This window comes from Homalodisca vitripennis, chromosome 3 (assembly GCF_021130785.1).
Source record: "Homalodisca vitripennis isolate AUS2020 chromosome 3, UT_GWSS_2.1, whole genome shotgun sequence".
Taxonomy (NCBI): Eukaryota; Metazoa; Arthropoda; class Insecta; order Hemiptera; family Cicadellidae; genus Homalodisca; species Homalodisca vitripennis.
Window position 1 is genome coordinate 8712105 of NC_060209.1, and position 23510 is coordinate 8735614.

Genomic DNA, 23510 nt, shown 5'->3' on the forward strand with positions numbered 1-23510 from the left:
CCTTTCCAATCCATTTTGGCTGAGCATTAGCGAAACACTCAAAGTGCTGGAAATTTTTTATTTCCGTCGATCTGTCTCTCAACATGAAGCCTCATTTCTGTATAGGAAAACTCATTTTGATGATGGTGCTTCTCACTCCATGGGATTTGGCTGAGCATTAGCTAACATGTTTACCAGTAGCTTTTTAATTAAAAAAATACAAAAAGCTGGTTAGGAATTAAATGCACATTTCTCTACCTCTGTTCATATACGACATTTATTGTTTGAAACGATGAGTTTCTTCCATTTCTAAACACCCTGTACATATGATGTTTTTCTCTTCATACATTAATTATTAAGTCTATAATATATCAATAGTAATTATTATAATATTAAAAGAAAATTTTGATATCCTTCAGGATGACTTCTGGACATTTTTCTTAAGTACCCCAAAGGAAAAAGTCAATTCGGAGATATTAGTGATTAGGACACAATCATTTCTCCAATTTACCAATTCTGTGGTTGCGAGGCTGTAGTGGTGACCAACTTAATTTTAACCCTATAAGAACAATGTCAAACCTCAAACACTGTTACACAAAAATTTCAAATATGTTTTTATTATAAAAAAACTTCATTGTTTAAATATTCAAAAAAGTATAAACTTTCTGAGAAAACCTAAAAAGGTACCTTTATTATTTAAGCTGGGCCATATAAATTGTTTCAAAATTAGCTAATTTATTTATATGCACGCACAAAATTCAGAATAAGCCTTACCAATGAAGTAAAGGGGGTAAATTAAAACACAAAAGTTATAAAAATATAATTGTTTTGTAAGATTATAAAATGCAATATAGAATAAATCATTTTAAACTCTAATCCCGACCTTATTTTCCAAATACTGTGTTAGTGCCTGTCCTGGAAGGCATTAGTCGCACTGTTGGCCACGTACTGCTTGGTGTACTCCCATATGAAGAGAGCGCCTGTGACATGCACGTTGAGAGAACGCACAAGCCCCAGCTGTGGCACCTCCACACAGGTGTCCAGCAGAGGCAACAATGTCACCGGGACACCCTCCTTCTCATTCCTGACATTGGCAGTAACAACAATGAGAATGAGGATGCACTGTAAATGCTAGAAAATTGTTATCACATGACATATACAAATATCAGATAAAATTACATCAATCATACTGTGTTGTGTATTGATACAACAAAAATATTAAACCATTGTGGATCGATCCTGAATATCCCAGCGGGCATGAATTAATTTGTGTGTCAGCAACAGAACAGTAATGTTGCACTGCATCAATGCAATTCGAATAACTGTAAATTTTCGATTTTAACAGCACAATACAGAAAACCATAACCGATGTTGTAAAATGTGAAATTAGTTGTTGTAAAAACAGCTGAGGAAAACAATAAATCAGTACCGCCACAACGAAGAGTAAAATCAACTGCTTCTTTAATTATTACATACAACTGCAATTTGTAGAATATTTACAGATGTGTTTGAGGAAACTAAAGAAAATTGCTGTTAAAAATCATTTAGTAGACTATTTATTAGTCATGCTCACAGAGTCTACTAGGTATTATTAGAAATATTAGGAGGTAAAATTAAATAAGATAACTTTTGCTTCCAGGCCCAAGTACTGGATGACGAGTCAGTGATCCGTAACGGGTTGAACATGGTTGGTTATGTTAATAATAAATGCTCTCAAATGAAAACCGTGGAAACTGGTGTTCCACAGGGTTCTATTCTTGGGCCTTTTTTCTTTATCGTTTATATTAATGATCTTCCTAAAAACCTCAATACTCATTCAGTGATTTACGCTGATGATACCATCTTACTTTCTAGTCATCATAATTTAGACTGTTTGGCACAAATTACCCAACAATCTGAGAAAAGGGCTTATGAATGGTTTGCAGCAAATAAGCTAGCATGCAATTTGGATAAAACACAGTGTATTACTTTAAGCCTCAAACAGGAAATCAATTTGGTATCGGTCAAGCTCCTAGGAATTAATGTAGACTCAAAATTAAACTGGTCAACTCATATAGATACTGTCTGTAACAAAATCTCTAGAGTAAATTACTTACTTTGGAAACTCAAAAGTTTTGTTAGTCCAGAGTATTTAAGATTGGCATATTTTGGGCTTTTTCAGTCGCACATATTGTATGGTCTACTTGTATGGGGTCATTCTTCACATGTCATTGACATTCTTGTGCTACAGAAAAAGGCTGTTCGTAATATTGGAGGAGCCAACCCACTTGAACACTGCAAACCTCTTTTTGTACAATTTCAAATTCCCACAATAGTAAATCTTTATATTTTTCAAGTTTTATTGTATACAAAATCTAATTTGAATCTTTTTCATACAAGACAGGAGATCCATCAATACAACACTTGGGGAAGGAATAAGATTGATATATTGCCTCACAGACTAGCTAAAACTAAAAGCTCGTTTAAATTAAATTTTATAAATTTTTTTAATAAGCTGCCTGATGATGCGAGACTTGTTTCCTTTAAAATATTTAAAAAAAAGTTATATGATTGGCTAGTGAAAAATCCTTTTTACAGCATTGAGGAATTCATGAATTGCCATATTAATGTTCGGTTTTAGTTAGACATTAGACATTAGACATACTTTATTTGCACAAGACGTTTACAATATGTACATACACATAGAAAAACAGGTGCATCGTCAAACCTTATAAAAAATTAATAAGGTCAATTAGTATCAATTTACAATTACAGAGAAAATAAAATACTTATCCTAAAAACCAAGATACAAATCACTTTCAAAATATTCTTGTAATGAATAAAATGCTGTGTTCAATAGTTTCATTTTTCAATTTTTCTTTGAACTCTTTTTTGGTTCATTTCCTTATATGCCGCAGGTAAACCATTGTACAGCTTCAACCCTGCATATATAGGACTTTTTTTGAAAAAGAGCTAAGCGATGGGATGGATATCTTAAAACAAGGCCATTTCTTGTATTATAATTATGCTGAAACCTGAGATGGTCTGGCAAAGCATTTTTTTTCAAAGTGAATATAAGTTAAGGGGAGCAGGTCGATGAAAATTAAAAAAAATTAGAAAAATTTTTTATTGCATTTTTTAATAGTTTAAAGTGTGTATTTTAAAAATATGTAAGTATTAATGCTCAAATAAATTTATAAATTACCAAAAAAAATTCACAAACAAAAGATGTTCACTAGTTTTTTGCAGCAGTTCGTAAGATGTTGGCTGACCACAATCATATATATCATGTGTGTTAGTTATAAGTATGTTATGGCTTTGCTCTGTTGGTCAACCTGGTACTGACAACTGGGAATACAGATGACAGAAAGAATATTGTTTTATATTTGTTTTGATATGCTTAGGAGGTTATGTTTATATGTGTTTTGTGTCGATAATTGTGTTTTACTAAAAGTGTTGCACTTTATTCATAGTTAGTGGTAGATTAGGAGTGTGTATTGTTTTCTTGAAGTGTTTTACAACTTCTTATAACCATGCCAAGAGCAAAGGTTAGTTACAAAACTAAATCTAAACGTGAGTTTAGAGGAAACAAGTACCGTAAGTTGGACTCTAAATCTAGGCCTACCCAAACAGATTCTGCTAGCCCTAGCCCTAGGCCTACTACTAATGCAAACATTAGCTCTTGCTTCTAAAAAACTGTCCTTTGATAAATATGACAATTATGAAGGAACTGGAATGGGTAGTGTTATTTGGATCTTAGTTTATTTAGTGAGCAATTTAAAAAAATTTGTAAAATGTAAATTCTGCGATAGCGAAGACTGCATAGAACTTTGTACTACGGATAAGAAAAGATTTGGATTGGCTGTGAATATTGAACTGAAATGTTGTGTTTGTTTGGAATCAACTAATTTTTACAACTCTAAAAAAAAAATGAGAATGGAAAATATGAGGTAAACTTGAAATTTATTTACGGCATGAGAACGATCGGAAAAGGTATCAGTGCAGGTAACATTCTGTGTTCATTATTAGACTTACCTTTACCACCTCAAAAAATAGGACCTTGTAGTAACATAATATATCAGGCTGTTGAAAATTGTGCTAGTGAAAGTATGAAGCAGGCAATTGAGGAAGCTGTGTCTGTAAATGAGTGTGAAGAAACGTCAAAAAGAAATTTGACGGTTTTGTTTAGATGGGTCTTGGCAAAGGAGGGGGACACAAGTCACTGAATGGGGTTGTCAGCGTAACATCATTAGATACTGGCAAGGTGTTGGATGTTTCCATAATGTCCAAATACTGTCAAATCTGCACTGTACATGAAAATAAAAAAAAAAAATAGTACCTGATCATATATGTTCCAAAAACTACGAAGGGTCAAGTGGCGGCATGGAAGTTGCGGGTGCCCTAGATGTTTTTCCGAAAGTCCAGAGATCGAAATGTACGGTATGTACGATACTTAGGAGATGGTGACAGCAATGGTTTTTAAAAAGGTGGTTGACGATAAGCCATATGGAGATGAAGTAGAAGTAAGAAAACTGGAATGCGTCAATCATGTCAAGAAGAGAATGGGGAGCAGACTAAGGGAATTGAAGAAACGGTTGGGAAAAACAAAACTAAAAGATAATAGAGCAATAGGGGGCAAGAATAGGCTAACAAATAATGACATAGACAAGCTGCAAGAATATTATGGCCTAGCTATAAAAAGAGGTGGATCAGATCTTCAACAAATGGTTAAAAATGTGTGGGCAACTTATTTCCACAAAATATCGAATGATGACACTCCGCAACATGGCCTATGTCCAAAGGGGCCGGAGTCCCGTGGTGCGGTTATAATAAAGCCGAAGCCCTACATCAGACTTTCAACCATAAGTCACACAATTTGCCATATGAAGTGATGGTACAGATCAAACAAATTTATAGAGATTTAGCCAATCCGGATCTTCTAAAAAAATGCCTTGACCAAAAACTCAAAACCAGAACGAAAGTTTCAACAATGCCGTCTGGTCTAAGGTGCCTAAAAATGTTTTTGTAAGGCTAAACACTCTAAAACTTGGCATATATGATGCAGTTTTAACTTTTAATAATGGATTCACCAGCAAATTGGATGTGTATAACAAGCTAAGGAATCAAACTGAGCGAGAAGTCTGTTGCCGCATTGCGAAATTTTGATACAATACGATTGAAAAAGGCAGAAAAATCTGCTTTAGACATGACCAAGGAGGCTAGAGGTTGCTAGGAGGAAAAGAAAACTTGCATTAGAAGAGGAAAATGAAGACCCAGATGACCCTGAGTACGGAGCTGGGATGTTTTAAGCAGCAAAAGGTTAGTTTTAGCAGTCATTTTTTGCCTTTACCGGAACATTTCCCGGAAACTTGGTTTTTTTCATATAAAGGTACATGTATCTCAAAAACTATAAATGCTAGAGAATTGAAATTTGGTATGCATATAGAACAGTGCAATTCCAAATGGTGTTGCATCTTTTATCATTCTATCTAAAAAAAACAAATGAGAAAAAAAATTTTTTGGTATATAAAAAAAATAATTTTTTTACACACAATATTTAAAAATTCCTAAAAAAATTTTAAAGATTTTTTTACTAAAGTTGCAAGAGATGTTTATAAAGGAGTACTCTTTGCCTACAAAAAAATTTGAAGGTTGTAACTTACTTAGTTTTGACAATACATGTACCTAAAGTTTGGTAAATTTTAACATGCGCGGGATAGGAACGACCCGCTCCCCTTAAAATTTCATAGATGTACAATCCTATTACTGTTAAAATTTTTAAATTCACAAAATGAGTTCTACATGAACTACGTGGGTTGGAGTTTGTAACTATGCGAATTATTCTTTTTTGGATATTTAAAACATACTTGATATTTGAGGATTGGCCCCACAGAACTATACCGTATCTCAGGATTGACTCTACGTATGCATGATAAATAATTTTTATGGTATCAAGGGGGACACAGTCTCTCATATGCAAAAATACAAAAGATATTGACCTAATCTTTTTTACAACATTTTCTACATGTACTTTCCAACTAAGGTTTTCGTCAAAAAATACTCCCAGAAATTTATGAGAAGGTACTAAATTTGGAACATTTAAAGTTTCAGCCGTTTTCCTTAATGAGAATTTTATAATTTGGGTTTTATCAATGTTTAGTTTTAAACCATTAGCACTAAACCAAGAATCCATAGCATTAGATACATCTGAAATTGAATCAGGGAGCTCAGTATTTAATCTGTTTTAACTAATGCTGTTGTATCGTCGGCAAACAAGATTAAGTCTATCTATGGCTTTTGGTAGGTCATTAACATAAATTAAAAATAAAAGGGGACCCAAAATAGAACCTTGAGGGACACCTGTAGATATATCCTTCCAATTAGAAAAAAATTTTGAATTGTTATCCAATATAACAGTTCTTTGTTTTCGATTTGTGAGATAGGATTTCAACAGACTAAAGCAATTTTCTTTTATACCGTAATCGTTTAATTTGAGTAACAATACTCCATGGTCCACGCAGTCGAAGGCCTTAGACAGGTCACAGGAAACACCCGCTGTAGCCTGCGACCTGTCAAGTGCCACCATCCCCTCATTTGTAAATTCTGTGAGAGCTGACCTTGTCCCAACATTTTTGCGAAAACCAAACTGTTTACTGTAAAGTAAGTGATTATTTTCAAAATAATTTACAAGTCTTAAGTTAATTACTTTTTCAAATATTTTTGACAGATTACTTAAAACTGATATGGGGCGATAATTGCTTAAATCCTTTTTTGAGCCTTTCTTAAACTGGTGAACTGGTGATATTTGTGAATATTTCAATTTTTCTGGGAAAACTCCTTCTCTCAGACATTGGTTGATAATTAATGTGAGGGGCCTTGATATTATATGAACAGTGGCTTTTATCAACTTGATAGGTATTTCATCCCATCCTAATGAGGTTTTATTTTTCATTGATAAGATTATTTTAGTAATTTCACCAATATTGCAAGGGTTGAAGCTAGACAATGAAACCCCAGCCTCACAACAAGTGAGCTTCATTGACATATGAACTCCATTAACGGTGGCTCTCTTTACATTGGTATTTAAAACTATATTTGAAAAATAATCATTGAAGCTCTCAGCTACAACCTGAGGACTAGAAATGTCTTCTCCATCCCTGGACCCATTCAATACAATACAAGTTTTTGTTTTAATACCATTGTGGCCAAGTTCTGTATTTACAATTTGCCAGGTTAGATTTATTTTCAGATTGAACTATGTAGGCGCTATTTGCCATTATTTTTGCTGCCTTTACTACTTTTTTGAATGTTTTTTTGTAAGACTTGACATAATTTAAAAACTCTGGATTTCTGTTTATTTTTGCTTCCCAATGAAGTTCCCTTTTCTTCTTACTAGATATTTCAATACCCAGAGTAACCCAATTCAAGACTACCGGTTTAGTCTTGGTGGTCCTCTTAAAAGTTTTATGAGGGAAGATATTATTCAATGTCATTATGAAGTTACTTAAAAAATTGTTGTAATTTTTATTAACATCAAGAGCTGGGTCAAAGTCTGAGATACCACTTCTTTCCAAGCAGTGAACAAAACTATTTAAATTAATATCTGAATATATTCTCTTTTTGATCATAACATTATTTTTGTTCGGATTTTGGATTTTTTTTGACCAGGTATATTTAAAAAGATAGCATTATGGTCAGACAACCCTAAATCCATATTGATTTTAATCTTTGCATTGTATTTTTTATTTGTTATAATGTTGTCCAAGCAGGATGATGAAGACTGGGTTATTCTAGTTGGTTCCTCAAATTGTAGAGAAAACCCGTAACACTCTATTAATTCTCTAAACTTGCCTGAAAATATACTATTTTCTAAAATATTTACATTAAAATCGCCTGTGACAAAAATTGATTTATTACTCATTCACTGTTGCAAAAAGAAGAGAAGCTTTTCAAACTTTGCAAAAAATAATTTCTTTACCTCATAATTAGGAATTGTATATACAGATATGACAATAGAGTTTAAATCAATGAGTTCCACAGCAGAACACTCAAATATTAAATCCTGATTCAAACCTAAGGAGATATTATTCAAAACTTTATATTTACAACTAGCTTCTACCAATAAACATGAACCTCCTCTCAATGAATTTTTCCTAACATAAAAATCAGCTATTCTAAAATTATTTATGTTCTCTAATAACACAATGGAATAATTGTTAAGCCAGTGCTCGTTTATAGATATTACTTTAATTTTCGAATTTAGCTGAGATAAAAATAAACATAATTCAGAAATCTTATGGGGGTTAAAACCTTGAATGTTATAGTGCATTATCAAACTGGAGTGAATATTGAAAGAAGCTAGTTTTGGGTTATTTAAAGAATTACAGTTTGCAGATACATTATCTTTGTCACCTAAAGTCAGTTTAAATTAACATTTTCCACTAGTCCTGTACTATCAGTTATACTACTATTTATATTACTCTTGTTTATGGTACATTTTTGTGAAACTTGGTCAGACTTAACACTAGACACATTACTCTGCTTTTGTACATCACTCACTAGCGTAGACCTCACTACTTGGCTGTACTCTTGAGAGCCTGGCACCACCCTCGGGCTCACTGGACTCTGTGTGGTGTCTGCGTTGTCTCCAAGTTGAGTGGGTCTAAGTCTGATCGGGCTGACAGAGGGCGAGTTCACTGTAGTAGTTGTTTGGGCTGCTGCTTTACTTCTGGAGTCATTCATTACTTGTCGCAGTTTCTCCAAAAACTCGGTATGAGTGAGACCATGCCACAGCTTCCTTCTCGCAGATGGTTGGTCATAGGATGTTACACAGATTGTAGCACCTGTGGTTTGCTGAAGGCGGGTTATGTTTTCACATAAATTTTCCAGTCTTATCAGGTCACGCACACCTCCCATGGGCGAACAATAGAGGGTTTTTAGCTGCTTTTTCTTGAAGTCCTTGATCAATTGTTCAAAAGCCTCATTATAACTTTGTTGGGTCGGTTTACCATTGTAATTTTCTTTAGTGACCAAACTGTAAACTGTTGCTCCGCTCTTAAGTGTCTGACATGTTAATTTTGTATCCACAAAGTCAGAGGTTTGAGGTCTTCCGAAACTTTCTCTAAAAACTACAGCAACCCCAGCACTCATGTTTCTTTCATGGTCTAAATCGTTAGAGATAGCGTGCGCAAAGGCTATTGTAGGATCGTTTTGGTGTTGTCTTATTATTTTTTTCATGTCTGCCTCAATTATGTTGATAGAGTAGGGTTTTATGGTTGAAGATTGAGAAGGAAGTTCTATTTCAGTGTTTAGGTGTTTTTTTCCTTTGTGATATTTGAAGGTTTTTACCAGGGAATCAATTATCATATAAGATAGTTTCTTTTTTCCTCGATAATTTAGGTGTAGGCCATGTCGAGTGAAATGATCTCTTCCAAGTTCATCCAAGTCAATGATGTGCACATTGTCCATTCTTACAGCAATTTCCTTGATATAATTATTTGCTATGTTTATATCGTGATGTGTTGGATCAATCAGGTTTGTATCATAGCGGTTAGGAATTGTTGTTACATGTACAGTTCTTTCTTTGGTTAAGCTCTGCAAATTCCTCTCTAAGTTAGAGTAGATTTCTTCAGTTGATTTTTTAAGTATGTTATTCGTCCCTGCAATAATGACCATGGGTCGATGAAGAGCTCCTTCAGCTTGTCTGTACACTTGGCACACTGTAGCCCCGGGCATAACCAGACCACTCACTCTAATCCTACCCCCACTACAGGCACCGATTGTTTCAGGAAGACTCCTTCCATGGCTGTCTGCGTAAAATTCAACATCCATTGTTTTTCGACCATCTTTACTCTTCTTGCCTGTTGATATTGGTTTATTGATTGATGTTTTTTTTTTCTTTTTCCTGCTTTAAATAGTTTTTTTCATTACCAAATTGTGCTACATCTCTTTCTTTTGAGTCGCATTCTGTGATGTTTAAGGTTTCAAACCTGCCACTTAAAGGAATAACAGTGAGATCTTGAGCCTTGTTGTTTAGTTTTTTTTTTTTTTATTTCCTTTCCTCTTTTTCACCTCGTTCCATTTTCTTAGGTTGGTAGCATTTTTATCCATGTTATATCTACAATTTTTATTTATGTTTATGTTGGAATCAGCCGTACAGCTTACAGGAGTATGATCAATGGAGCCCTCTAGTGCTGAATATCCCAGAAGATCCTGTGTAGGGGTAGGAGTGGGCATCTGGTACATCATTTCAGCAACTGTGTCGGGTCTGAGTGTGGTAAAGTTATTGTTATGTAACAGTAGAGCTAACTGAGCCCGCTTGGTTAATATATCACTTTCTTTGATGTCTGGCCAGAAATCTCCTCGGTTATTTTTTATTTCATAAATTGTCCCTTTAATGATACATTGGATGAGTATATTGCCAAATATAAGCATATAGATACCGCAGTCCACTCCATTGCTTTGTTGTGGTACTGCTACTTTGTTTATAGGTGTAAGTTCCCCCAAGCCCAGGTGTTTAGATATCTTTTTTACCACCTGTTTAGCATGTGATAAGTTATAATCACCAATTGAGTCAAAGTATAAGAATTCATCATGTCCCTTCACATACAGCAAAAGACTCCAGTGAGATCCCCCCACTTGGTCAATGGCAGGTGAGTCACTAATAGGAAAGAAGATGAATGACTTATTTTGAATTTGAAGAGGCTCCACAATAGTGTTAGTGTCTTCTAAACATTTGATAGCTTGTGTTACCACGGGATTCATCAACAATATTTCCTGTTTAACTATTTTTGCCGTAAGCATGTTATAGTATAACTCAATAGAGTCATCTGTAATATACTTTGATTCCATTATTGACATGCAGATTGAGAACCTATTACAAGTATTTGTTTCCATGTTATGAACAGAATGTGAAAGCTGGGTTTGGATTTTGACATTCTGATGTTTACTCGCCTTGTTTTTAGGAGTAAGTAAATTATTTGTAGGAGTTTCACCGGCTTTCGGTTGTGGAGATGGAAAGTCTGTAGTTTTATTCAGCACAGGAGAGATAACATGATTTTTTAGAGAACCCCTATTACAGTGTTTTCTTTGCTTACTTCTCAAATCGTCTTCAATTTCTTTAAATGCTAAGGTGTAGACTTCATTTTTCTGCTTTTTATCCTGAGGGATTTTATGTTTTTGTTCTGTATAACTTGATAGTTCACTTAGTCTACATGTTCCTTTTTCTTTGGAACCATAAAAAATTACATTGAAAATAAATGTGTTTCCTTTTTTTTCCACATTTTCAATCACTGCAGGCCACGGAGCATGTCCCTTTAACTTTGCTATTACCAGATCACCTGGCTGATGTTTTAAGTTTTCCATTTTTGAATTTTTAAATCAGGGAAATAACATCCAATATTATATTTCCCAATATAGAAACATTTATATTTTAATGTTAAATAGTATGGTAATAACGGTTTGTATGTAATTTCTCAATGTCTAATAAGGTTTAATCAATGAACCATAGACCATAGATAATTGGTGGGCACAGCAATTAATTGAAGATTGAAGATAGCAGGCAATAGTGGCTGACCTTGAGCTGTTATTGTCTGCCTACTAGTTTTACCTGCCGTTGGACTAGGTAAACAGGTACAGCTGACTGACAATGCAAGCTATACTCTGCTCACCAACTGCCTGTCACTACTAGAGTCATGTCAGTAGGCCACTTCCTGCCAGTTATAATTTGGTTATTATTGTTATTATTTTTTTCGCCACAAATTACTTTTCAAAACACCAAGTCTAATTAAAATAGTGAGTGATGCTACAAACAGTCAAACTGTGGACTGTCCAAACATCCTTCAAATGAGTGTTCAAAGTATGCCCACAACCATGTGGTTTTGTCTCCTAAAAGCATGACTAAAAGAGTAAGTAATTTTTAATGCTTATATTTCCATTTCCAACTAATAGAAAATTAAATTTATTACTTGTGTGTAATTCAAATACTTATCCAAAACTTTTGTTGCACTTTTAAACTGTTAACAATTTAATAAGACACAACTTAGAGTTAAAAAAAACTGGCACACTTTTTCACACAACATGATGTCACACAACTGACGCAGGGAAGGCTTATAGAATTATAGAAGTTTATAACTAACTATAATTACTTTTATTTATTGCTACATTACTTAAAATTCTTGTGAACTTTTTACAACACTTTTGTGTTAATGTAATTTTTAGCTCTAACAATGTATGTAATTTTAAAATGACTTGTCCTATTTCTGTAAACAGATCAATGGAATAAATGATTCTTATTCTTATTCCTAATAACTTCAACTTAACTGAACTAAAGTTGTAATATGTAAAACATATAGAAAGATTTCCGGAGAGACGATTGAACACTTTTAAGTAAAACTTGGCACATCTCTAAATATTGAAACCTCAATTTCCTATAATTTTAAACTTTACAAGAATTTTTGTCGTGATTTATTTTTTTAATGTGATTTTATCATGATTGGACCAATGACACACTTACCCAAGTAACAGAAGGCACTTTCTGGGGAACTTGAAAGATTCCAAGGACACGCTGGATGCAGTTTGTTCTGCACCCACCAGGGTATACCCAGACTTTTTCTTTTCTTTCAGATATTGAGCCAAGTCGTGGGGCTTTACCTGAACACACAATCAAATGTGGATACATAAGTGTTATCACAGACTTGTATTTCATTTCGAAATAAAACTGTTGGAGAACTCAAGTTTAAAGAGGTTGTCACATTACCTCGACAATATTTATGTGTTTTTCTGCACTCATGCTGAGAGTGGAGAAGAGTTTATCCTGCGTGTGCTCCAGGCTGGCCACAACGAGACTGTGAGCTGCGAATATCTCGCACGATCGTGCCAAGCCACCCAGGTTGGGCACCTTATCAATCAGTGATGCCACAACAACAAGATCTGTGTGCGACGACGAGGACTGTGCATCAGCATCGCCCAGCATTCCCAGTTCCGCTCTCATTCCTTTCCAGGGAACAAACTTTTTCTGCATCCCACTTGCTTCCAGTTCCACGCCAGCTTCTGGTTCTGCCACAAAATGATATTGATTGTATTACAAGTCAGAGAAATTGAAGAAGAACAAGCATCTTATAATGTTTACCCTTCGCACGCTACTAATAAATCCGTTAAGTTTTAGATTAAGCTATATATTCACTGAGAAAAATATTTTGACATTTAAACAGCTATACAGAATGTATAAGTATTCGATGGTTATGTACATTCAGAAATATTTACACAACTTTGAGTTTAAACAACAAAATAGATTTACTATAAGATCAGGTCAGTTTAAGTCAATATTAATTCCATTTTTAATCAAAGAATTTAGCAGGCATCAATTTTATAACTTGAGTAAAAATGTTTGTTTCCTTAAGTTCAAAGCTAATTTTTATTATAACTAAATTATAAAAGTATAAAAAAGGCATTTTACTTAAAGTTAGCATATTTATAGATAAAATAAATAAAAAGACTATTTACAAAACTGTTTATTTCAAATTTCATTATAAAATGTAATTAAACTGAAAGTAACTGGATTTTGGCGTTTTGGTCAAAGTCTACCATTCTAATATATCCGTCTGTCTACAGTGTGGGAAAGGATAACATAATATCCAAATTACATTAGATCTTCTTGGACAAAGGCATTAAAGAAGCTGTAACAGTGACGACTGGTTATTAATTTACTAACTGACAGGATTACAGATATCACAATATTCCCTCATTTTCTGCAACTATGAGACAAAGGTCTATTTTGTAGCTAATTCCCTGAGACCACTCTTTGATATCAATTTCCCATCACTCTCCAACAGACATAATAAAGAATTATATTTGTATTTTTTTCTATTAAAATCAAATTCACAATTTTTAAATATAATTTCATACCAAAATGTTATTACTTTTATTTATTGTTTGTTTGACATTATCTTAACTAAATAACAAACGGACAATTAATTTACAAACACTGATACTGAAACTGACAATGATTGTTCGTTTACCTGTTGCCTTAACCACCCACGTGGCTGCAGTGAACTGCTTCAGCGAGTTGTCTCCATTACATAGCGGAAAATGCAGGTCGAGATTACCACAACACTCTTGTAGAGTGGACAGTGAGATCCACTCATCTCTGGATATGTTTGACAGCCGAGGCAACTTCCAGAAGATTGTCTGAACAACCATCAAATTATTTCTGTTCTGTTAAAAATGTATGTTTATAACTAGTGGGCCTAGTAGAAAATCTTAAATATTATTACACATTGTCTGTGTAATAAATTTTATTTATAGTCTGTGCTTGAGAGAAGAGCGGACAGAGAACACAAAAAGTAAGTAACTAGATAAATAATATGTTTAATTGGAAAGAACTTCTTATGGACATGTATTCTTCATAAAACCGGAGTTTAAGCTGCATTTGTCGCATTTTGCGAAACAAATCGTGAAAATGCTTGAACTTAAGGATGCGAGTGGACTGCGCACGATCATTGCTTGTTGCAACATCGCCCTCGATGGTGTGACGGTTCGCTCATTCTGAGCAGACGCCAGCCATGGCAAATGAACAAAATCTCTTTAACGAAGTTAAAACAATAGTTTTAATTTGTGTTCACAATAACAAATTGCGTTAAAAAAAAAAAAATTACTTCAAGCTCAATAACGTGACCAATGCCGATATTTTAACCGTATCCGGCTGAGAGTAAAAGTTAAAATGAGAACAAACAACAGCTTTTATCCAGATAATTCAACAATTCTAAAATCAATCTCTAACTTTCTACTATTGGACATATCTTGTATAAATTTTGGTCTTAATAGGATCACAAGTTTTCCTGCTTATGAATCTTCAAAATTGTAGTCTGGTTGAAAAGCATCAAAACAGGCACAATTTTTCATTCTTACCGACATAAAACTTAAATTTAATTCTTTGTTTGAAGGTTATCTACTAACCACCTATTATGTTATTTTGAAGACGTATTGTGACCTGTATTCCGTAGTTTAGTTTTAATGATGTGTGTGTTAATGATTGATTAATGTGAGTGTTTTGTATGGTTTTGTATTAAGTGCATGTTTATAGAGTTAGTGAAGTTGACAAACAACATGTAGGTTGTGATTCCTGACTTAGGCGTGCCACAACGCTTTGGTAAGATTTGTTTATTTTAAGCTAGTTTGTAATTATGTATTAGGTTAGTTCTTTACCTGAAGAAAAGATCAGATTGCAGATCTCAAAACGTAGTGTTAAATTTAATGTTTTTAAACAATTTGATTTATTTCTAGACGCTGAAATAAACAAGCTACATTTTAATTTAACTCCCGTGGTTTTTGCTTAACTAGTTAGTTAGTTTGTGGTCAATAATCAAAGATGTTTATCTTTTCTGTTTGATGTGAGATTAGTATCCAATGAACGCCCAAGCTTCAGATACAACAGTGGTTCAGATACTGATACTACAGCTCCTTGGTTGACATTTCTAAACGTCTTGTCTTAGTGTCTGTAACTGGTACTGGAGATTTGAGGTTATGTTAAAGTCAGATTTTATTTTGAAATGTCAAGACATTCGTGCAAGGTTAAGCATAACCAATTTAAGCTATTTGTTAATGATGTCTATAATTATAATAGAATATATATTATAATAGAAAGGTCCATTTAAATGAGGATTAAACATTGGTGTTTACAAAACGATGAAGGCTACAGTTTGAATGACCTAATTAGGTTAGGTAGGACCTAATTAGTTTTTTTAAAGATAAACTGATGTTAAAAATAACTTGTTTTATAAAAATAACCAAACTATTTCATTTTATTTTGTATTTTAAACTGAGAAAAAGTCTTGGTTTTTTGTGTGTATATTTCAACATTAAATTTAAAAATTTTATTTTCTAACTACTACTTTTAATAAAATGTCTTGACAAAAATCGTTTCTGTTTTAAATACTTTAACAACAGAATATTTATTAATGTAAATATTGATTCTGGAGGCTAAAATATTATAGAACCGCAGACTGTTTTTCAATAAGTATTATTGTAATCTTCAAAGAATACCAATACTATTAATAAGTGCTACAAAACAAAAATATTTGCTAAAAAGTCAAAAGAGTTTTTAATATTTTTGCTACGAGAATTTTCATTTTAGTTTAAATCCTGCATAAAACCTTTAATTTGTGAGGTAAAACCTCAGCAGTGAAGCAAAGGAGACCACCCAAGATAAAGGAAGTCCTGATCTTATGTCTCCAAGTAATCTTTCGCCAGCTACGTAAAATGTATTATACTTGCATATAATACACGATAAACATATATTTCCAGTGATACAATTATAATTACTTAAGTCAATACATCAAAAGAAACCAAATTTTTAAGTTTATTCTTCTAGTATGGAGAGAAAGATAAAACCCATTAACATAGAATACAAATACACTCTTTACATATTAGCATATATACCTCTAAGGAAAAATGATTGATTGCGTGAAATGCAGTAAAGTAAAAATCAGTTTTTAGTTTTTCTGCATTGCGCACTGCATTTCCTTGATTGAGACTCTTCGTCAGGCTCCTGTGGATTGCGCTATACTTGTCGGCCACTTTGCTGCTCAGAGGCCACAACTTTTGCAGAACTACCTGTAACAAAACATACAGAAATGTTACAGGCAACCTAATTTTAAAATAATCTGCAGTGTAATTGAATACATATATATTCCAGACTGATATTTTCACTTGTAACAGGTTGATAAAGTTCTCCTTCTTCTAAGGGGCAGCCTACTGTTATGCACTTCAGCCTCAAGGGCCTTTTGTGCACCCTGGAAGTACACCATGAGGCCAAACAGTTTACATTTTTAGTAAACACAGTAGTGGTTCATAACATAGGCTACAATCATTAAAACTATTCTAAATCCTGTAAATTAGTATGTGACACACAAATTTATACTTTGGGTTGAGTATTAACCCTTTAAGCGTCAAGAAAAATTGGACCTGATCTTTGATTAAGTTACAATTTTTTTAAATTTCCAATGTGTAAAGTAAAATTTATTTTTGTTTCTGTAAGTCAAAATAGAATTATTTAACGGTAAATAAAATTTGTTTAGCCCTTTTTGGATTTGCTAGGCTAATTTTTAGCTTTTGAGAATATCGTAGAATAGCAGTATAGTTGTCACTAATTTTTTTTATCATTTATTCAGTAAGTAGGGGAATGAAACACAGTTTTACAGATAAACATATACTATATTACAAACTAATAAAATTATTTAGTTCCCGGGTGTGCGAGTGTAGATGGCGGGGGGGTGGTCGGAGTGAGTGTGGGCGTTGCAGATGTGGTTGGCTCAGGTGCCAACTCTTGCTCTGGCAGCTGAATAGGACTAAGAGCAAGAGGTACTTTGGGATTATACCAACCACACCGTTATTTGAAATGAATCGTTATTTGACATTTTGCTTCTACTGATTACTAGATTAGCGTAGAACAATATTTCGTCGATATAAAACAGGAATTGTCTTATCGCAAACCCCTCCCCATCCTCAGACAGAGGTCAAAGTCGAGCAGTCTAGTAGATAACGTGACTGCAGAGTATCGCTGCCCTTTCAGCTGGTGCGTCGCATTGTTGTACTTTCGTGCCGCAGTGTCTGTCGAGTACGTCGCTTTGTTGTACTTCCGTCTTTTACTATGTGTGTAATAGATTAGTGATGGGTGACACTATGAGAATTTGGGATTTACCCGGGAGCGAAGAGGGGGCCATTCGTTAGAATAGGGCACAACAGAAAATTAGCGATAACCGAAATACATGTGCGTGTACCGGACGCTTCTTACTAACTAACTGGCTAGATGCCTTGACGGGAGCTCCCGTCAATAACTTTGTGAATGGCGCGGGGCCACGTCCGCTAGACAGTGTTTGGCCAATTAGAAGCCACTGCCACTCCCATTATAATAGAATTCGAGGTAGGGCAACCCGTCTGTATGTCGCATGACTACTAGAACCATCTAGCTGCAAAATATTTAACTAACATAGCAGTAAGAAAATAAAGAATGCAAAAACGCGGCCCTACGGCAATAACGTTTTGAGCTTGTAGTGGCTCTCCGCGGATCCGCGTCAATAACGCTGGAAAGATTAAAATATGCTTTCCCAGGCTTGGTTTAAAATCAAAAATAATTAATATTGTTCTCTATGGATAAACATACAATTATTGCAAATAAATATGTAAAAATTCTATAATTTAAGCTTTTACTAAAAAGAAGATCATTAAAGAGTTGAAAATGTAATCTGCTTTTTCAGCAGTAATTTGATTTTAAACACAATGATAACTAAGGGCCAGACATAAAGAGCTCATTTTTATGGAGCTTCTAATTTTTTCCACATTTATTTTTATGAAATTATTTGTCAAGTAAAAATAAATAGAGATAAAACGTAAAGTGATATTAAAACTGTCAGAGGAGCTAACCTGGGCGTACAGTCGTACGTTGAAAGTGCTGAGCCATACACCACGGCAGGATCTCGGTGACACAACTGTCAATGAACGACTCATCCTGCAGAGTTACAGCAAGGTGATAGGCTACAGAGATAAATGAACAGATGCTGCCTGTTCTTACTTCACTGGCCTAGGAACAAGTACAATATTAGGTTTCTTCTACACATCATACAAATAAAGAGCTATAATTGGTTCAGTATAAATCTTATTATTAGAATAAAATCAGTTTGGTGCAATAAAAAATTAAAATGTTCAAACAGGATCTATTATATTGATTTCCTCGGTTTTAGTTACAATTTCACATAAAATTACCACAGTCTATATTTTAATTCCTACTAGCAGACTACAGCTCTAAGTTTCAAGTTCATTATGATAATGAAATGAAAATTGATTTTATTCAAGGGGAACTTGAGAATATGATCAAAATAATAAGTGTGTATGATAAGTGTTTTTGCAAAGAAATTTGCCATTCTTATGTATTATAAAGATCATGTATAAATCCAGCCACAAGTAAATTCTTTAATAGACACAATGACTTTTTTAATACCTGATAAATACAAGGTCTTTGACAAAAAATGCTGGGATTTTGAAGGGCATTACTTAACAGTTATTAACCCTAGAGGTAGCATTGTAAATTCTCTGTAGTGGCACGGTGTTTTAAGCCAACTGTTTGTGTATTTTTCTAATATATGTTACTACCTCAACTAACGCTCCAAACTTAACATATTATACATAATTTTTTTTATAAAAGAACACAGAAAAACATATTCTACAGAAAAACACATTTTTTTGTCATAAATTTTTGATGTGGCAAAAAGATTTAAAAGAGTAAAAAAATTAAATTTTATCCTTGGATTCCGTATTGTACTTGACTTCAAGCGTATAAAAAAACATTTCTAATATATACATTTTATCTCGAATTTATTGGTGATATCAGAAATATATAATTTATATGACTTTTAAAATCCATATTTACACTTTTTGGTTTTTACGGAAATTTACCAACGCACTTATTTTTTACACAGGGGTAAGACATAAAGCAGATATATACATGTTGACATATAATGTATTCAATATCCTAAAATCATTTTTATGAATCATTTTGGTTATAAATTAACTAAAAAATAAATAGAGGATATCTATAAATAGTATAAAACCTAATAAAATACGTTATTATTGTAAAGTATGATTCTTAATCTTTCCAAATATGTGATTTTTATCACAATGAGATATATTTACTCCTTAAAAAATAACGTAATGCAACGCAATGTTATCGGCCCAGAATTCCGGCGCTGCCAGTTAGACGACGGCCGACCGCACCGTATATCCGTCGCCTGCCACTTCTAGAGTTAAAGATAACTATAGAATTTAAAAGTCAAACTGAAATTGAAACAACTAAGTTTTGTTTCCTAGTAGCATGAGAGAAAACGTTGATCATGGCATGCACAAAACAACTGCGAGGTGGCAGTCCACTGTTGTGACTGATATGCCTGGCACCAGTTGTGAACAGAAAGCACAGTACGTTTTGTGGTACACAAAATTGAAATTGACTGCTAATGTGCACCATTCGAGGTACATATCAAGGTAAAAATTCGCTACTACATGATAAAAATACAATAAAAATATAACTAGTGAGTTCAATTAGTTAACTACCTGGCCGAAGATGGTCCAGAAGCCACTGAGTAACTGAGGAGAGTGGAGGAGTGAGCGGACCAGTAGCCACTCCAGCTGATATCGTACACTGGGCTGTTGGCTCTCTCCTTGCAGTCTGGCACTGGTCCACTTAACCAGCATCACAACACAACTCTGCACACAAGCAATACTCTAACTTACTCACGATTTGAACCAAGAATGAATAGTATCCATTCAATAAAGAGTAATATACTTTCTAATGGGGCAGTTTACTTTTAACTGTAGCGTATTTGTTTCAAATACATCTTAATATCAGACAAAATATTTAGAGCTAATAATAACAGAAGCTATTGTGATATATGGCTTGTTAATTGGAGTCTTGAATTAAACAGAGTAATATGTGGTAAATATTTCAGAATAAACGTGCCCCTACATTTAAAAATTTAAGGTTTTTGAGATATTAGCTTTAAAAATTTAAATGGTGGTCAAATTTTAGTAAGATCCTGTATGAGACACAAATGATAAAAAATTTTAAATGACTGCCATTTTAAAAATAAATGTTATACAAACATGAAACTTTTAAGAAATATCAAAACCAATATTCATACTAAGTTTCATGATTGTGTCTTAAGTAACTCCTGAGATACTAAGTTTTTTTGTTAAATCACATACAGACAGATGGAAAAACTGAGTGTGACAGACCATATGTTCAACTCTGGAATAACCTCCTGAAATTTGGTACCTACATGGGGACAACTGTATGCATATATATTAATAATACAATTCCAAAACTTACGTTTCAATTCTTGAATGTGAATTCAAATACTAATAGCTACATTGTCACTTTTTAGTGTTGTTCTACACTCAATTTTAAACTAAAAATCTAATTAGTCTTACACAATTGCTATACATATGGTTTACTTGTAATTGGGTTCATTCTGATTGTTTATATACCAACAAATTTATAAAAAATAAAATAATTATCATGGTTGGATTTTTACTGTGAATCAGTTCATAATTACCAGTTCAAAATTTATATTTACTACATGCCGTAGCTGAAATTATGTTATTTACATGTCAAATTTCTATTTATCATGTTATTTATATGTCAAATTTCTATTTATTATGTTATTGTCAATATTGGAATTCGATTTATTTTGTTATTTAGTTTGTAAGTTACGTGGTGCTGCAGTTAATTGTATTTTGTATGAAAATGTTTGCCATCTAATTAATTATATCATGTACTGGAAATTTTGTCTCTCTCCCCACTAGTGGCATGTGGTTGTTGTTTTTATGCTTTGCTCCGAGTTTGGGAGGGGTGCGCTTCCGAGACCTCCTGTTGTGGTTGAGGAGACTTCCGGTGAAGTCTAGTTTCGCTAACTCGGGACAGTCCTTATATACGGACATTGGCATTTTTCGGTAGTTTACGGGTACGCATGTATGTATTCACGGGTTTGGCACTAAAAGGATTAATATAAGTTTAATTTTTTTATGCTCCTTAAAACAAAAAAATAATTTACTGAAAAATTTAAATTCTTATTTATCTAATTACAGAATTAAGTACTACAAGGATTTTGCATACAGTATGTAAAGTATATATAGAAGTAAAATAGTAAAGCTTATTCCCATATTATTTTTCCCTTTTTGGCTTTTTTATTTTTGATGGTTTTATAACCATGTCTCTTCAATTAGCCTAAATCTAATTCATTCTAAAAAGTGTTTAATGATCTAAATAAAACTTTTACCATCATTAAAACATTGAATGTTCCACAAAATGCCATAAACTGGTCATTCACAAGAATTGTAGTTCCAACAATATTACAAATTAAAATTTTGTATGAAAATGCAACTGAAACCATAAGAGCCTGAATTTCCAGAACCTTGACTACTCAAAAAGTTCTGTGTGTCCAAATGGCTAAATACAATATTTATAAGTTAAAAAATAAATGTTATCCAATATTTGACACAATGTATTCCACCGTACTAATACCACAAAAATGGTCTGATATTTGTTGTTGTTGTTACTGGACTATCCACTGACCTTAGAGAGCGGTGAAGAACTGTTCGCCAACACAGTTTCCAGTACTAACAGAGCCTGCAGTATCCGGTGTTTGACTCGATGGCGCAGAGAATCTCCATGATACCTGACAACAGATCAAAAGTGCACTAATTCTCATCCAGCCTTGGTCAACAAACCACTAAAATAGAATATATATTATAAAAATCTTATAATGCAATTAAAAATACACAATGCCAGTTTTTACAAGTAATTCATTCACTCGACTTTCCATAAATGTGTACTTAGGCACTAAATTTATTCACACAATCAGTTGTGGATTAATCTCTACAAATACAATATTGTCAAGAGTGTGTTTACATGTATGTGTTCACAAGCTACAATTGATGTTTTTTCTCTTAGGTCAAGAAGCTTATAAATTGCACTTAGTCCTATAAGAACCTTGAAACTTAGTCCGGAAGAACGCTACTTCTGGAATGAGAGGATATTCTGTAAGGTTAGGGGGTAGGGGCCGCCTCCTATAGAGATCCATGAGGAAGAATTAGGGTACTAATCTCAAAGTAATGTCTCCCCTGAAGAAAGGGAGGCAAGCTCTGAACCAGCCTCTCCAGTCAAAGTAAGCAGGGGGTGGCACAACCTTGTTGAGGCTAGCAAGAACTTCTGATATTTAAGAAACAAACCCCACCACCAACTCCAACAGTCATCTACCGCAGTAGACTAGATCTATCGAATTACCCTTGCACCCCAGAATCTCAACATTTGTGGTTAGTGATGTGCTGCTCCTAGACATTCATAAGATTGCCCAGATTTAACTGACAGATAGGTTTTTGCTGTGCCCAGTGGTAGGTTCAACTGGAAGGTATAAACCAGCCAATAGTGATCCCTGCTGAGTTACAATTGATGTTACAACCATACAAGGAATTTAACTGCGCCCTACTACGCCAACTATGCCTAAAAAGGTATTCACAAATCTGAGACTTTCTTTAACTCCTTGATAAATCTAAATAATTTAACCAACAATCAATTTTACTAAACAATGGTATACAAATAAAACTAAAGTGAGCTAGAGAATAATGAAATTAAATATAAATAGTTATTGAAATTTATTTTTAAGACTGAAATTTTGCAGTGAAAAAGTTGTACCTTGTACGACGAGCTGTTAATTGGTCATCCTTCGCAATTAGAATGTGTACTGTTTTCACAAGTAACTCCAAACCACCCTCCTGTGATGCTACAGCCAGTAAGGTTGCTAGTGCATTGGCCCGTACTTGCTGGCTACTTCTTGACTCATCCCTAAAAAAACGACTTCATAAGAACAAGATTAAGACCTTACAAAATATAATAGCTTTATATTTCTTTGTTTGAAGGTTATTTTTTATGATGGAAGGATTGTGCAGGAATCAGGATTTTTCCGGACATTTGCCATCGTTCAGTGAAGCAAGAAATCAGGCAAATG

At 33.7% G+C, this 23510-nt stretch overlaps 1 protein-coding gene across 1 annotated transcript in view; it reads right to left on the minus strand.

Moving 5' to 3' along the window:
- Nucleotides 1-788: 788 nt before the first annotated feature.
- LOC124356524 (probable methyltransferase TARBP1) overlaps nucleotides 789-23510 on the minus strand; it is a 29507-nt gene continuing 6785 nt past the window's right edge. The window contains 10 exon segments of the mRNA XM_046807578.1: nucleotides 789-1063; nucleotides 12473-12609; nucleotides 12716-13014; nucleotides 13977-14145; nucleotides 16396-16569; nucleotides 18379-18402; nucleotides 18404-18535; nucleotides 20059-20211; nucleotides 22079-22181; nucleotides 23198-23347. Of these exon segments, the coding sequence (XP_046663534.1) occupies nucleotides 883-1063; nucleotides 12473-12609; nucleotides 12716-13014; nucleotides 13977-14145; nucleotides 16396-16569; nucleotides 18379-18402; nucleotides 18404-18535; nucleotides 20059-20211; nucleotides 22079-22181; nucleotides 23198-23347 (1522 nt within the window). The 3' untranslated portion in view covers nucleotides 789-882.